Source organism: Ailuropoda melanoleuca, chromosome 18, assembly GCF_002007445.2.
Source record: "Ailuropoda melanoleuca isolate Jingjing chromosome 18, ASM200744v2, whole genome shotgun sequence".
NCBI classification, from domain to species: domain Eukaryota; kingdom Metazoa; phylum Chordata; class Mammalia; order Carnivora; family Ursidae; genus Ailuropoda; species Ailuropoda melanoleuca.
Genome location: NC_048235.1, coordinates 30,872,215 through 30,887,339, shown reverse-complemented (window position 1 = coordinate 30,887,339; position 15,125 = coordinate 30,872,215). Strand labels below are relative to the sequence as shown.

At 43.9% G+C, this 15,125-nt stretch overlaps 1 protein-coding gene across 2 annotated transcripts in view; it reads left to right on the top strand.

Annotated features, from left to right (window-relative positions):
* Positions 1-1,067: 1,067 nt before the first annotated feature.
* GPAT4 (glycerol-3-phosphate acyltransferase 4) overlaps positions 1,068-15,125 on the top strand; it is a 34,565-nt gene continuing 20,507 nt past the window's right edge. Inside the window, exons 1-3 of one of the 2 annotated variants that reach the window (XM_034647493.1) lie at positions 1,073-1,223; positions 13,098-13,244; positions 14,116-15,118. In XM_034647493.1, coding sequence (XP_034503384.1) covers positions 14,954-15,118 — 165 coding nt within the window. In that variant the 5' untranslated portion in view covers positions 1,073-1,223; positions 13,098-13,244; positions 14,116-14,953. Of the gene's footprint in view, positions 1,224-13,097; positions 13,245-14,115; positions 15,119-15,125 lie in introns of both variants that reach the window. The other variant, XM_019798976.2, reaches the window with a different exon arrangement.

The window sequence follows — 15,125 nt, the reverse complement described above, 5'->3', positions numbered from 1 at the left end:
GAGGAAGAAGCAGGCTCCCAGCGGAGAAGCCTGACGTGGGGCTCGATCCCAGATCGCTGGTATCACACCCTGAGCCAAAGGCAGACGCTAAACGACTGCACCACCCAAGTGTCTCAAGAACCGTCATTCTTATAGTCAGACTTTGAAGCCTAAGAACGTGGACTTTACCCTGAAGATTTATTATCAAGTTATTTGGCATGGAATGGCAATCTGACACTAGTACGCAGAATAAACTTGGAGGGGGGGCTTGGTATTGGAGGTAAAAATGTCTTTTAAGAACAAGGAGAAGGGCTAACTTTTTTCCTAAGCAGAATCCATTTGAGGGAAGATGATATACTTGAGTTCTTGGGTTAGGCATTTGAAGTCTGAAGTGCTGGTGAGAAACATACAGGCAAACTCCAGCAGGCACCAGCTAGACTTTAGCAGAGAGATCCCTTTCGAGTTGAGGTGGACGTTGGAAAGTACCAGCTGCGAGGGAACACGGAGATCTGTCCACACAAACCCCTTGCACTCCCTGGCTTCATTAGTAAGACAAATGAGACTCAGGGATGATGACGATGATTTCGATGATGATGATGGTGGTGGTGGTGGTGGCGGCCGCAGTGATGGTGATGTGATGGCAGCTAATGTTTCTTGAGCGTGCCAGTCCTTGAGCTAGGTTCTTTACATACAGAACTGTATCTCACCGCATACTCACAACAACCCCAAGACGACAAGATAATTTAGTGACTCAAGGCTTTCTCGCTGATCAGGACTGATTTCACCCGCTCTAGAACCTACGCGAGCGCATCTTGGGGGAAGTAGCCAGTATTCGGGCCCGGGCACAGCTCAGAAACGTGGAGACCCCCTCTTTGGGGAAGCGCTCCCCTTATCCGAGCAGGAATCCCGGGGTACGCGCGCCACGTTGAGGGGCAGGCGACCAGGGCCCTGCAAGCACAGTAGCAGCTTTCGCGGCGCTCGGCCAGCCCGAGGTAACGGGTCCTCGCTCGCCAGGGGGCGCCTCGGTCTGTTCCCGGCGAGCCCGACCGCGGGCAGGTGACGCGGCGCCCCGCCCAGGGATAACGGCGGGAGGGGTGGGGATGGGACGCGAGGGGTCACGTCAAAGCGGCGTAGACAAAGGGCGGGTGCGCGCACGTCTTTACGCACGCCTCGGCCGGCGGCGGCGGCCAAGGGCGGGAGGTATCGTCCACGGAGGCATTGGGAGCCCCGGAGCCTCGCGGTCGGTGAGTATGACCGAGTTCCCTCCGGTCCTGAGGGTCACTGGCCCCAGGGGAGCCGACAGCGGGCCTGGGGGTTCGGGGCCCAGGCACCCCACGAGCGGCCTGCGGTCCGGGAACCCCCCCTCCCTACGCCGCTCCGGCGTCAGGAGACACCATCGCCTCTTCCTGGGGTTTCCCGGCCGTTCGGAACGTACCGCCCCCTCGGCCGCAGTGGAACAGTCCGCGCCCCTCCCCCGGCGAGCGCTTGCGGCGCCGCCCTCCGGTCCCGCCGCAGCGCCCCGGAGCCCGCGTCCCGCACTCCCGGAGGCCGGTGCCGGGCGGCTGCCGCCACTCCCTGCTCCGTCCGGTCCCACCCCGGACGGGCTCTCCGGGCTTCTCCCGCATCCCAGGTGCTCCGCAGCCCGCCCTCCCCGAGCGTGGAGGAGTGGAGCTTGGGAGGGCTGAGGGATTATTAGAGATCACGGGGAGGCGCCTTCACCTGTAATTTCTTTCCTTATGTCCTTTGGCTTCACGGGGATGTAGATTTTCCTCGCTTGTTCTCCAGAGGAACCCATTTTTCTTTCTTTCGAATTTCTTAAACCCCGAAATCCCTTATCTGTCCGTTTTGATTTCACGCCCTGCAAGGCATCCTCCTGCCACAGGGTCTTGTTTATTTATTCACTTCCGTTTCACGTAGGGTTTTAACTTTTGCAGTTTCAAAGTTAGGGAAAATATAACGTATGAAACATATGGAATAGCTCGAAATAAGTTCTGTACTGTACTAGATATAAGTGCCTGTCACTGCTCATGCCCTCAGTGCCGTGGATCTTCTCAGTGATAACCTTCTTGAGAGCATTTCCTTTCTGGTTCATTTTCCATAATTTTGACTGAACTTTGAGTGCCTCTGCTTAGTTTCATCTCCTGTAGATTCTATTTCAACCCAAGGGAAATGGTGTGAAAGCAGTTATCCATGTGCCAGAGACTGGAGAAATGAGTCCTGTAATAATGCCAGTCTGGTATTCTCGTCTCACTTTGGTAGTGTTTTTGTTTTGTTTTGCTTTTTACCAACTTTGTATTATGGAGACTTTCAGACATAGCAAAATAGACAAAATAGTGAGCCAGCATGTGTCCATCATCCTGCCTCAACAACTGATCTTCAGGTTGAGCCTGTCCCATCCATTTCCGCCTCTCCTAAGCTCTGTGATAAGTACTTGCTGTCAAAAGTAGCGTGAGATTCAAAATAAAAAACGTACCAGTGTGTAAAGTCATAATGTACTTTTTTGGGACATAGTCTACTATTGGAAGTCCTTCAACTAAGAAATATGTAATAGCATTGGAGAAGGGCCAGAAGAGGGCACCTAAAATGATCAAGGGTTGAAACAAAAAGTCTTTTGGATGTGGATGAGAACTTCCAAATCATCTTTCTAACTTTTTCATTTTTGATGCACCCTCAGGGTCCTTAGAGTTTCAGTGACTTGTCCAGATTAACCGGGAATAAGAGTCCAACTGAGGCTGGAAACCTCCCAACTCCACATTCAGTCTACTTTCTCCTATACCATAGTACTGTCTTTAAGTTGTTTCTTTCAGGAAAGGGAAATGTCTTGAAGGGCTATAACTGAAGACTTTTACAATGAAAGGTTTGGATGGGTATTATTAATAGGAATTTTTCCATCAAATTCTGGAATAGTAAAACTAGGGGATATGTCTTAAAGTATTTCTTAAGCCAGATATGGGACAAATGAGAAATTCTGATCACAGCTTTTAGTAAACATGGGAAAGTTGTGACCTTAGAAGGGGAATACCAGACTGAGAATAATTACTGACTTTAAAAGATGTAGATAACATTCACAGCTATTTAAGAAAGAGTAAGGGAAACTGGATGATTTGGCATCACTGCTGAAGTTTTGCTCTTGATAGCAGAGGGAACAGTAGTACCTTCCTATACAACATCCTTTCTTACCATCAGTAGATAAAAATCCTAGACTGGATGTAACATGAATTAGGTGTTTGCTTTCTTTTCTTTTTTTGTTTTTTCCAAAACCATAGTACGTTATTTTTTTTTTTTTAAGATTTTATTTATTTGACAGAGATAGAGACAGCCAGCGAGAGAGGGAACACAAGCAGGGGGAGTGGGAGAGGAAGAAGCAGGCTCATAGCAGAGGAGCCTGATGTGGGGCTCGATCCCACAACGCCGGGATCACGCCCTGAGCCGAAGGCAGACGCTTAACTGCTGTGCCACCCAGGCGCCCCCATAGTACGTATTTCTTAGCACACTTCGTGCTGTTAAGTTTCCTTATCTCAGGAAAGACAGGTAAATTCAGTCCTTGTACCTCAGTTTTTGCCCTTGAAATTGGAGGGGATATTGTACCTCCAAGGAATGCTGTGAGCAAAGGAATCTTTGTATATAGAGTTCATTGAGTTTGTTTTTAAGCTTGGTTTATATGATGTGACATAGTTGTTTATAAATTATTTTCAGGATGAAGTTTGTTAGCTTGTGACTTAAATACAGTGGTCATCACATGCATCCCGCTTATGGAAATAACTGCCCAGATAACAGCATCGGGGTGTCTTGGTAAATCGTTACCCTAAAGACATGGGTGCAGGGAGAACTTTTATGTTTTGTGTGGGTTTTGTGGTTTTTGGGGGGGGGGAGGGAGAAGGAGGAAGAAAGGGGAGAGAGAGAATCTTAAGCAGACTCCACACCAAATACAAAACCTTACACTCAGGACCCTAAGATCATGACCTAAGCTGAAATCAAGAGTCAGCACTTAACCGACTGAGCCACCCAGGCACCCCTTGTGTGGGTTTTGTGTGTGTGTGTGTGTGTGTGTTTGTGGTATCAGAAAGAGTGCAGGGGTTAGCTAGGATTCTAGCGTGGTAACTGGTTTCTGCAGTTATTTCTGAAGAATAAACCACTTCTCTTATCTGTAGGCACATCACAAAATGTTACTTTTTATTAAAAAATCTCTTGCTTTCTGGAGATAGAAGCTAGGGATCGTGACCCTGGTTGAACTGTACTCCAAAATTGTTTCTTCAAGTAGAACCTCATTACGGTGTGGCATTTACTTCTTCCTGTATCATGATGCTCAGGGGAGGACTGGACCAAGTATCATCAAGTCCATGTATCACTAAACTACAAAATATTTAGGATAGCATGATGAATGCTTCTTAAAAGCACTGAATTTTAGAATTAGTAGGAATGTTATAAAGCTTGTAGTTTTTCCTAACTCCTTTAAAGGTACTCTCTCTCCTTTAAAACATGCATACCCATGCACCTGCCACCAGTCACAGGACCTTCTCTCCTTTCTTTGGGCACTGTTTTAGTTTGCCTTATGTTTGCATTGCACCTCCTTTAAAATAAGCCCAAGATCTGCAATATTAGAATAATGCACTGTAAAAAGTAGAAGCATAATGAATTGTTGTTGACGTTTTGAATTAAAATACCAAAAAACTGGTGTGGAAATTGAAATCCAGGGAAGCTGAATGACTTGCGCAGACCAAATAGTAACAAAACTGTGCCTGAACTCTTAACTAAGGAGACGCCTGAGTTCCAACTCTAAGCTCCTCTCTGGTAACATTTTCTTCACACAGCAGAATGGAGAGGAAAAAAATATTTATGTATATTTTTTTTCTTTACCAGTTACACATATTTTATTTTCAGTGTCTGCTTTCAGAATTTGTGATCAGGGGCACCTGGGTGGCTCAGTCAGTTAAACATCCGACTCTTGATCTCAGCTCAGGTCTTGATCTCGGATTCATGAGTTGGAGCCCATCGTTGAGCTCCATGCTGGGTGTGGAGCCTACTTAAATAAAATGAATAAATAAAAAATAAACGTTTTTGATCAGTGCTATCCAATAGGAAATACAAAACACACCATATATATAACTTTACATTTCTTAATAACCACTTTTAAAAAATTTTTTTTTCCCCTCAAAGATTTTATTTGTCTGAGAGNGGGGGGGAGAAGGGGGGGGGGGGGGGGGGGGGGGCGGGTAGTGGCAGGCAGAGAAAGAAGCAGGCTCCCCAGTGAGCAAGGAGCCTGATGTGGGACTTGATCCCAGGAGTCTGGGATCATGATCTGAGCCGAAGCCAGATGCTTAACCAGCTGAGCCACCCAGGCATCCCGTGTAAGAGCCACTTTTAAAAAAGTACAAAGAGACACATGAAAATAATTTTAATCATGTATTTTATTTAACCCAAATTATCCAGAATATCACTTCAACATGTAATCAATATACAGATTATTAATGAGGTCTTTTATATTCAGTTTTTCATAGAACATTTAAATCCAATGTGTATCTTATTTACATTTACAGCATATTTTAATTTGGACTACCCACATTTCAGGTGTTCAAGAGTTATATGTGGTTAATGGCTGCTGTGTTGGACAACACGGAATCTCTGTCAGCTGAGTATAAAGATAAAGGAGCATTTTAGGTTCTTAGTAATACTCAGTTCTGAGGTTAAAATAGAGTTTGTGGTTGTGATCATTGGTTTTTTTGTTTCATGTCTTAGTGATTTTTCTTTGCATAATTAGGATTGTTTCAAGTTTGTAGCAAGTTGAACAAAGAAGTCTGATGGTCTACAGATTTGTACCTTTGTGATGAAATGCTTTCTCTCTCTCTCTTTTTTAGCCATCTTGACCATTTTTAAGTGTGTAGTCCAGTAATAATGCTTTCTCATTTTAAATAACACTATTTAGTCGTTGGGGGGAAAAGGTTTGATTTTTAAAAAAACAGCCAGTAGCAAAACTAAGTAATAAAATAACCTAATAAAAAATGGGTAAAGATTTGAACACTTTACCAAAGATAGATGGATGGCAAATAAGCATAAAGATATCCACTATCATTGGTCACTGGGGATATGCAAATTAAAACTATGAGATAGAACTTCACATTGATTAGTGTGTCTAAAATTAAAGACTGATCCTATCAAGTGTTGGCAAGGTTGTAGAGCAAATGGAACTTTCATATACTGCTGGTGAGGATGCAAAATGATGGTACAACCAGTTTAGAAAGCAGTTTGGCGGGATGCCTGGGGGGTTCGGTTGGTTAAGCACACGCCTTTGGCTCAGGTCATGATCCTAAGGTCCTGGGATTGAGTCCCACATCGGCCTTCCTGCTCAGTGGGGAGCCTACTTCTCACTGCCTACTGCTCCTCCTGCTTGTGCTCTTTCTGTCTCTGACAGATAAATAAAATCTTTAATTTTTTTTGAAGATTTTATTTATTTATTTATTTGAGAGAGAAGGAAAGAGAGAGTGAGAGAGCACAAGCAGGGCCAGGGGTAGAGGGAGAAGCAGACTCCCCACTGAGCGGGGAGCCAGACATGGGGCTCGATCCCAGGACACTGGGATCATGACCTGAGCTGAAGGCAGACCCTTAACTGCTGAGCCACCCAGGTGCCCCTAAATATAATCTTAAAAAAAAAAAAAAGCAAGCAAGCAATTTGGCAGGTAAACATACACGTGTTTTAGACTCTGTTGTTCCACTCCTAGGTATTTACCCAAGAGAAATAAAAATGTATGTCTATATGAAGACTGGCAGATAGCAGCTTTATTTATAACAGTCCCAAACTCAAACAGCCCAGTTGTTCATCAGTAGGTGAATTCATAAGTAAATGTGGTATATCTATGCATTGAACTATAGCTCAGCAGTGAAAGGAATGAACTTGTGACATGTGCAGCAACATGAATGACTCTCAGAATAATTATGCTGAGTGAGATAGGCCAGATCAAAAAAAAAAAAAAAAAAAAAAGGCCAGGAAGTTGCTTCCAGTTACATATACAGTACTCCAATGTAAAAGCACCATTTCCGAGATGGAGCTCTGGGAGCAGCGTTCAAGTTGGGTAATGAAACGTCTTGGGTCTTAAAACCCCCGTGAGTCAAATTGTCCTTTCTTAGGCCAATTGCCCCCAAATATCAAAATATCTTGTGTCCTTTGTCCTTTTTTTCTTTTCCAGCTTTGAAGACTTCATATTGCTTTGGGGGAACTTGGTACCAGGTTTCTTATTACCCAGTGCTAACTCAGGTTAGTGCCTTGTAGGCAAGGGGAAAGTTACATGAGGTCAGAGTGACCTTAGTTAAGACCAAGACCCCGAAACTGACCATATTACTGTCTTCTTTCTGGTGAGTTGACTTATCCTTTAGCTTATTGTATCTTGACTTTGTTTTAAACCATTTATTTTATTTAGAATTGATAGCTCTATGTATAGTCCTAGTTTTTTAGCACTTCAGGTTCACTTCAGCCTAGTAGCGCTGAGTGCTGCCCTGTTTCCTTGGAAACACTGTATACTTCCTCCTAAGCACCAGTATTTCATTCAAGCAAATTTCTTATACTCCACTACTCTGATATACTTGACATTCAATTCACCCAGCACTATTACCTATTCAAAATGGTAAATAAAAATTTAAAGGTAGCAAAAAGATAAAGTGACCTCTCCCTCACACTCCTAGGGGCAGCAACTAGAGCCATTCTTGTATCTTTCCAGAAATCTGTATCTTTGCAAATACATTTAAACTGTGTATATTTTTCCTTTTCCTCCCTCTCAATTCGTATTTACTGTGGACATTGTTCTGCATCTAACTGGTAGATTGTTTCTTTATCAGTGCACAAGTAAATGTCTTTTTCCATTTAACAGATGAATAGCATTCCATTGTATCTTCTGTTAATTGTGGTCGTTGATGTTTCTTTGGATATTACAAAGAGTGCTGCAGTCAGTAACCGTGCACATACATCATCTTGTATATGTATCAGTACAGGGTTTCTCAGCCTTAGCACCATTGTCATTTGGGGCTGGATGATTCTTTGCTGTCAGAGGTGGTCTACGTATTACAGGATGTTTAGCAGTATCCCTGTCTTCTTTGCATTCGTTACCAGTAGCTCCTCATCCCAAGTCCTGACAACTAAAAATGTATGCAAACATTATCAAATGGTGGGGGGAATGTTGGGGGAGAGGGGAGAAGTTGGGGGGTGGAAATGGCCCCTGGTTGAAAACTACTGTCTAATTTATCTGTTTTTATTTGTTTGTTTTGTTTTTTAGAGAGCGTGTGTGCGAGTTTGGGGGGGGGGGCAGAAAGAGGAGGAGAAAGAATCTTAAACAGGCTTCACACCCATGGTGGAGCCTGATGGGGGCGGCTTGATCCCAGGACCCTGAGATCATGACCTGAGCCAAAATCAAGAGTTAGATGGTCAACTGAGTGAGCCACTCAGGGACCCCTCTGATTTATCTTCAGGGTACATTTGTAGAGGTGGAGTCGCTGGAGCTAAGGTTATGTGCATTTAAAATTCTGATGGCTTTTACTGAGTCGTTGTCTAAAGAGGTGGTGCCATTTTTACACTCCAGCTGGCAGTATTTGAGAATATTTTCTCATCATCTCCAGTACAGTGGTTTCTAAAAGAAATTGGTTTTTTGCTGTCTCACTAGTTTTAATTCACATTTCTGTGCTTTACAACTAACCTTTTTACTGAACACCTAGTGCGTGTTAGGCATGTAGTATTTTTTGGCCTGTGGGTTTTGTGACATACTTTAAAATGCTTTCCTCTCTATCTAGCTCTCTTAAAGTTTGGTATTTAGAACTGAAGACGGGCACCTGGGTGGGTCAGTCAGTTGAGTGGCCGACTCTTGATTTTGGCTCAGGTCATGATCTCAGGGTCCTGGGATTGAGCCCCACATTGGACTCTGGGCTCAGCAGAGAGTCTGCTTGGGGTTCTCTCTCTCCCTCTGCCCCGCCCCCCACACTCACGCATGTACTCTTGCTCTCTCTTGCACGCAGGCATGCTCGCTCTAAAATAAATAAGTAAATCTTTAAAGAAAAAAACTGAAGACAGTACCCTGGGTTTTTTCTGATCCTAGTGGAATGATGACGGTACATACCATTTATTGAGATTTAATATGTGACAGATATTGTGCTTGGGTGTGCTTAAAAAATGCATTATCCCTGTGTTGCCTAAGCATTTATGTTTAATAAAATGATAATATGTTCTTCCTTTGAATTGGTATGTGACATCTCTCTGGACATATCTTGGTAGTCATGGTCTCCTGAAGTAGGATGTGTCACAGAGAGCTAGCTGAAAAGAAATTCAGTTGGCCCTTGAACAACATGGTTCTTAAAAAGACACCAAGTCCCTATACAGTCGAAGATCTGCATGTAACTTTTTACCCTCCTAAAACTTAGTAGCTTACTGTTGACCAGGAACCTTACTGATACAGTAGGTTAGATTAACAGTATTTTGTATATGTATCATACGCTGTATTTTTATTAAAAAAGTAAGCTAGAAAAAGAAAATGTTACTAAGAAAATCATAATGAGGGCTGCCCTGGTGGCTCATTCGGTTGGTTAAGTGTCTGACTCTTGGTTTCGGCTCAGGTGATGATCTCAGGTTTGTGAGATTGAGCTCTGCATTGGGCTCCGCACTGAGCATGGAGTCTGGTTGAGACTGTCTTCTTTTCCTTTCCCTCCTCTCTGCCCCCTCGAGGGCTTGCGTGTGCGTGCCTTTAGACTCTGTCTCAAAATAAATAAAATTTTTAAAAAGTCATAAGAAAGAGAAAATACATTTATGGTACTGTATTTATGAAAAAAATCCATGTATTAGTGGACCTGACAGTTCAAACCTGTATTGCTGTTCAGGGGTCAGATGTATTTGATTCTGCAGTTAGGAATCATAATAGTCCCTGTCTTGTGATTGGGTCCGAATTGGTTTTACATGACCTATTTAAATGACGTTTTCTCTGTTATTTTCTCTTCCAGGATCCTCTTTTTCTTGCTAACAATTATCAACGTGTGAAATTACAATTTTGTGTATGCTTATTTGCGTAACACTTGCCTCTAGGCATATTTGTTCATCACTAAATACCACCTGACATAATGTGTGGCAGCACATAGTATGTGCCCAGTGAATATTTGTTGTATGAAAGAACTCGTCACTCTGAGAACTGAGGAGCACTGGAAATTGGGTCATTTGGGGGCTTAAAGGCCCAGATTTGCCATTCTGTGGGTCGAAAGGTTTAGTTAGCTTAGTGATGGGTTCTGTCACATTCCCTTCTAAAATGCTCAGAACTACTTGGTTCTTAGGTTTTTTCCTCTGGACCCTTTGGGCTGTTAGGGGAACTTTGGTCCAAATTAACTTTCCGTGAGTTTGGCTGAGAGCTGTGGAAATTTAGAGAATGAGCAAATACTACCTCATACTTACGGAATCATGGTTACATTTTACCTGAAGCAAAGTGATATCCTCTCCTAAATGAGCAGTTATCTGGAAATTGTGTGGTAGAGCTCCTCTGTGACTAATTTTCCGATATTATTTTCAGAGATTAAAGTTTGTGTCAAGGGGGCCTAAGATACCACTCTTCAGGCCTTAATGGCTACTCTGCTGAGCCAGCAGGATGTTTGGAACTCTGTTTGGTAACTGCAGTTTGCTTGCTTTTTCTCCTTACTTCTAAGAATTTATGTGAGGATTGTTTAGTGCTGGCCAGATAACTTGTTTGGCTAGGTTACTGTTCTCTCTGTTCTGGAGTCTGGCACTAATAAACATGAACTTAAGGGGTGGGGCAGGACGGTAGAGCGGTGGTCAATGCCGGGGGGGGGNGTCAAGGGGGCCTAAGATACCACTCTTCAGGCCTTAATGGCTACTCTGCTGAGCCAGCAGGATGTTTGGAACTCTGTTTGGTAACTGCAGTTTGCTTGCTTTTTCTCCTTACTTCTAAGAATTTATGTGAGGATTGTTTAGTGCTGGCCAGATAACTTGTTTGGCTAGGTTACTGTTCTCTCTGTTCTGGAGTCTGGCACTAATAAACATGAACTTAAGGGGTGGGGGGGGGGAGGAGTGGCTGGGTCATGGGTGGGCAAACTGTAGGGTCAGATAGTAAGTATTTTCGGCTTTGCTGGCTGTGGTCTCTGTCACAAATTATTCTTTGTTTTTTACAATTCTTTAAAGATGTAAAAACCATTCCTAGCTTATGAGTCTTAGAAAAACAGGCCAAAGCCAGATTTGGCCCACAGGCCATGGTTTGCCAACCTCTGAACTAAGTGAAGAAACTAGTTTATTGCCAGATGTGTTTAATGATTTGGGGACATGAACCCAGAATAACCTTGGGAATTCTCAGTTGATTGTGATTCAAAGAAAAGAGATCTAAACCTTGGCATGGGAAGTCACAGTGACCCCAGTGTCCGTCATCTTGAGGCCATGGAGCTCAGAGTAACCATGGCCAGTGGGATGGAGGGATTTTGCTGCTACTTTCCCATGGGAATGCTGGACAAGGGGGACAGGGACGGAAGAGTGGAACAGAGATGTGACCCTAGAATTAGGCTTGAATTAGGTTTAAAGGATACAGTGACTCAGCAAATTAAGTCTCAGAAATTCTATCTAATTTCCTCAACCTCTGCTGGGATGTTAGAAATCTGGCATGTAGAGTCAGTTTGGCCAGTTTATAACAATGAAAGAGCAGGTTTGTACCTTGGATTCTAAGAACACCAAATTCTGATACATGAATAATCCAGATTGGCCTTGTGGTTTTTCCGCCGACCACAAGAAGTTCTGTAGAGCAGGCCTGGCATGGAGGAAGTGTTCATTTATTTCAGAGTTGTTTGGGAGCTAGGAGGGCATGGTGGTAAAAGAGCGCGGGCTCTGAGACAGATCCCCTGCTCCGACTTCCTGCTCTGCTACATAGTAGCTGTGTCATTCTGGATAACGTACATAATCCTCTAAGCCTCCATTTAGTCCTGCGTCAAATAGCAATGGTAGCAAGACCTCCACCATAGGGTTGTGAGACTTACCTGAGGGCCATATGTGTAAAATATTTGTTATGTGAGCTCGGGGTCACATGTTGCTGTTAGCATTCAGTAAATGTTAGCAGTGATGATGATCACGTGAAAGTGGAAGAACTGGAGGGTCCAAAATAGGAACTAGCGTTTGTGACTCAGTGCCATGAAATAGCAGGTCCTTTTGATCTAATCACTAAACGTGTGGGAATGTGATGGGAGCGGTACTGGGTTAGGAGTCAGAAGGACTGGATCTGTCTCTGTCTGCCTTCGTGTCCTAATTGGTAAACGGAAATAATACTGTTGACAGGTTATGAAAGAACCGTGGAAGGGCTCTAAGAGTTCTAAAAAGACACTGGACAAAATTTAAGATAAAGGTAGTAACCTGCTTATTTGTTCAATTTCTTGACCTTCTGAATGTATAGGAACGGAGCCAGGGGATGATTGGGGTGAAGCCACAGTGTTTGCCAGAGGTTTGAAAGGACGTTCCCAAGTGCAGGACTTGCATTGGTAACTTGTGGTTAGGGATAAGTAATACAAAATTGAAATACTTTGTAAGATACTTAAAGTAGTGGAGTTCAGGAGTGGCTGTGTTAAGTGGAAAAAGCCAGTCTGAAAATACGATTCCAATTGGAAAAGGCAAAACTCTCCAGACAGTAAAATACCAGTGGCCAGGGGTTCAGGAAAGGGAGGAATGAATAATCAGAACCCAGGGGATTTTTAGGGCAATGAAAATACTGAATGATACTGTAATGATGGGTACATGTCATTATACATTTGCCCAGGCTTCTAAAATGTGCAGCACCAAGGGTGAACCCTGATGTAAGCTGTGGACTTCGGGTGACTCTGATGGTCAATGTAGGTTCATCAGCACTTGTAACAGATGTACCTTTCTGGTGGGGCTGTTGGTAATGGCTGTACATATAATAGGGACAGTGGGTATGTGGGAAATCTCTGTATCTTCCTTTCAGGTTTGCTGTGAGCCCAAAACTGTTCTAAGGAGAATAGTCTTTAAAACAAAAAGGAGTGACCAGTGTGGGGAGATAAGACAACTGGAAGAGTTTGATCTCCATGTAGAAAATGTGACAGTATCTTATAAAATTAAAACTGTGTTTCCTTTTTCCCTGCAATTCCATTTCTAGGAATTTATCCTGAAGATATATTTATATTGCATGTGCATTTGGTGTGCTAAATCATGTATGCACATGGTTATTCATTACATTATTTATAACAACAAGAAAGTGGAAGCATTGGTGTCCAACCTAAGGAAACCAGCTAACTAACTTATGGTACAGTCTTTTTTTTTTAAGATTTATTTATTTATTTGAGTGAGAGCGAGAAAGAGAGTGTACAGTGTGCGCATGCACGCGAACAGGGGGAGGGTCGGAGGGAGAGAGAATCTCAAGCAGACTCCCCACTGAGCGTGGACCCTGATACAAGGTTCACTCCCACGACCCTGAGATCATGACCTGAGCCGAAACCAGGAGTTGGCCGCTTCACTGACTGAGCCACCCAGGCGCCCCTATGGGATAGTCTTAAAGTTGAAAGCTATGCACCTGTAAAGAGTGAGGGAGCCCTGCATGTGCTGGTGGAATACTCTTCCAAGGTATGGTAAGCTGAATACGCAAAATAAAACACAAGGTGAAGAACAGTGCATAGAATATGGCACCATTATTGTTGCCAGGGTGAGGGAGTGAGTAGAGAAGATAAGTTATCATTTCCTCATGTAAGCACAGAATAAATACCTTGGGAAGAATATGAAGCTGGTAACATGGTTGCATCTGCAGACAAGAACTCTCTGTAGGTGGGGACAAGTAGGAGGGAAATCTTTTCATAGTATAAATGAAATGTGGCATATATCCATATATGATGGATCTCTTGCCCAGACTTCTAAAATGTGGCATATATCCATATATTTTCTCTTTAAAAAGCTGGCCACGGATTATATCATTGGAATTGAAAGCTATACGAAACATCTCCGTTTTCGTTCCGCATCTGCGTCTGCCACCTGTTGCTGTGCCTGCTCCCTTTGACCTTGATGGCTCGAGAAGCTGGCACTGACTCTAGGCCTACTCTAAAACAGCCCCCCCACCCGCAAAGCATATTGATGTTTCTCCTCTTGATTTGTGTGACTGATGGTGTTTCTGTTTCCATCCGCAGCTTTGGCAGCGTGTAAGCAGCTTCTTGCCAAGAACCCAGGTCACCGCTGCGAAGGGGGCCTTAGGGAGAAGAATATCCAGAGGAAACCAATGCCAGACACGTCTGGAGTTACGCTCAACGCAGGCAGCATGAGACATTCTGTGCCAGCATCTGTGTTCTGCTGGCAAAGACTGTAGCTCTCCAGGTTGGAGGGTCCTGGAAGCAGCACGCACCAGGAGCCTCTAGAGGAAGAATGGGGCCAGATGTGAACTCTCTACAATGAATACAGTTTTCAGCTTATGAAGGAGTTTTAAGTAAAACAATTATTTAATTTCCACATATTCAAGTTCAATAGCCTTCTGTGTGAAGTGCCAGCAGTCACCCCCCCTTCCACAGAAGTTATCAGGATTGTTCTGGCACCACGTTGAACTCTTCTTGGTACTTCTGGCAATGACAGATCTTCAGGACAGATTTATCTGCTAAATGCTCTTGAGCAGGAAAGAAAAAGTAAAACTTCTGGAGGGAGTGGAAGGGTAGCAGAGCAGAGATCCCTCCCTCACTACTCACTTTCACAGAAACTCTGCCTGGACTCGGATGCTTGTACTGAAGATTGGTCCTGCTTCATTCACCTCAAAAGTCCATCTATTCTGGGGAGAGCTGGCATTTTCGGGCTGCCTCCTGTGGCCCTTTTTACTGTCCTTTTGTCCCCAGGCAGTCAAACGATGTGAACTCGGAACAGGGTTTGCTATCCTATGGGGACTTGCTCTTTTTCCCAGACTGGTGCTGTCTAACAGGACCATCTGAAGACGGTGGTTTGTTCTTGGGGTGGAGGGCACTGGCTTTGCCTGGATCCTCCACCATGTTCCTGTTGCTGCCCTTTGATAGCCTGATCGTCAACCTTCTGGGCATCTCCCTGACTGTCCTCTTCACACTCCTTCTTGTTTTCATCATAGTCCCTGCCATTTTTGGAGTCTCCTTTGGCATTCGAAAGCTCTACATGAAAACTTTGTTAAAAATCTTTGCGGTAAGTT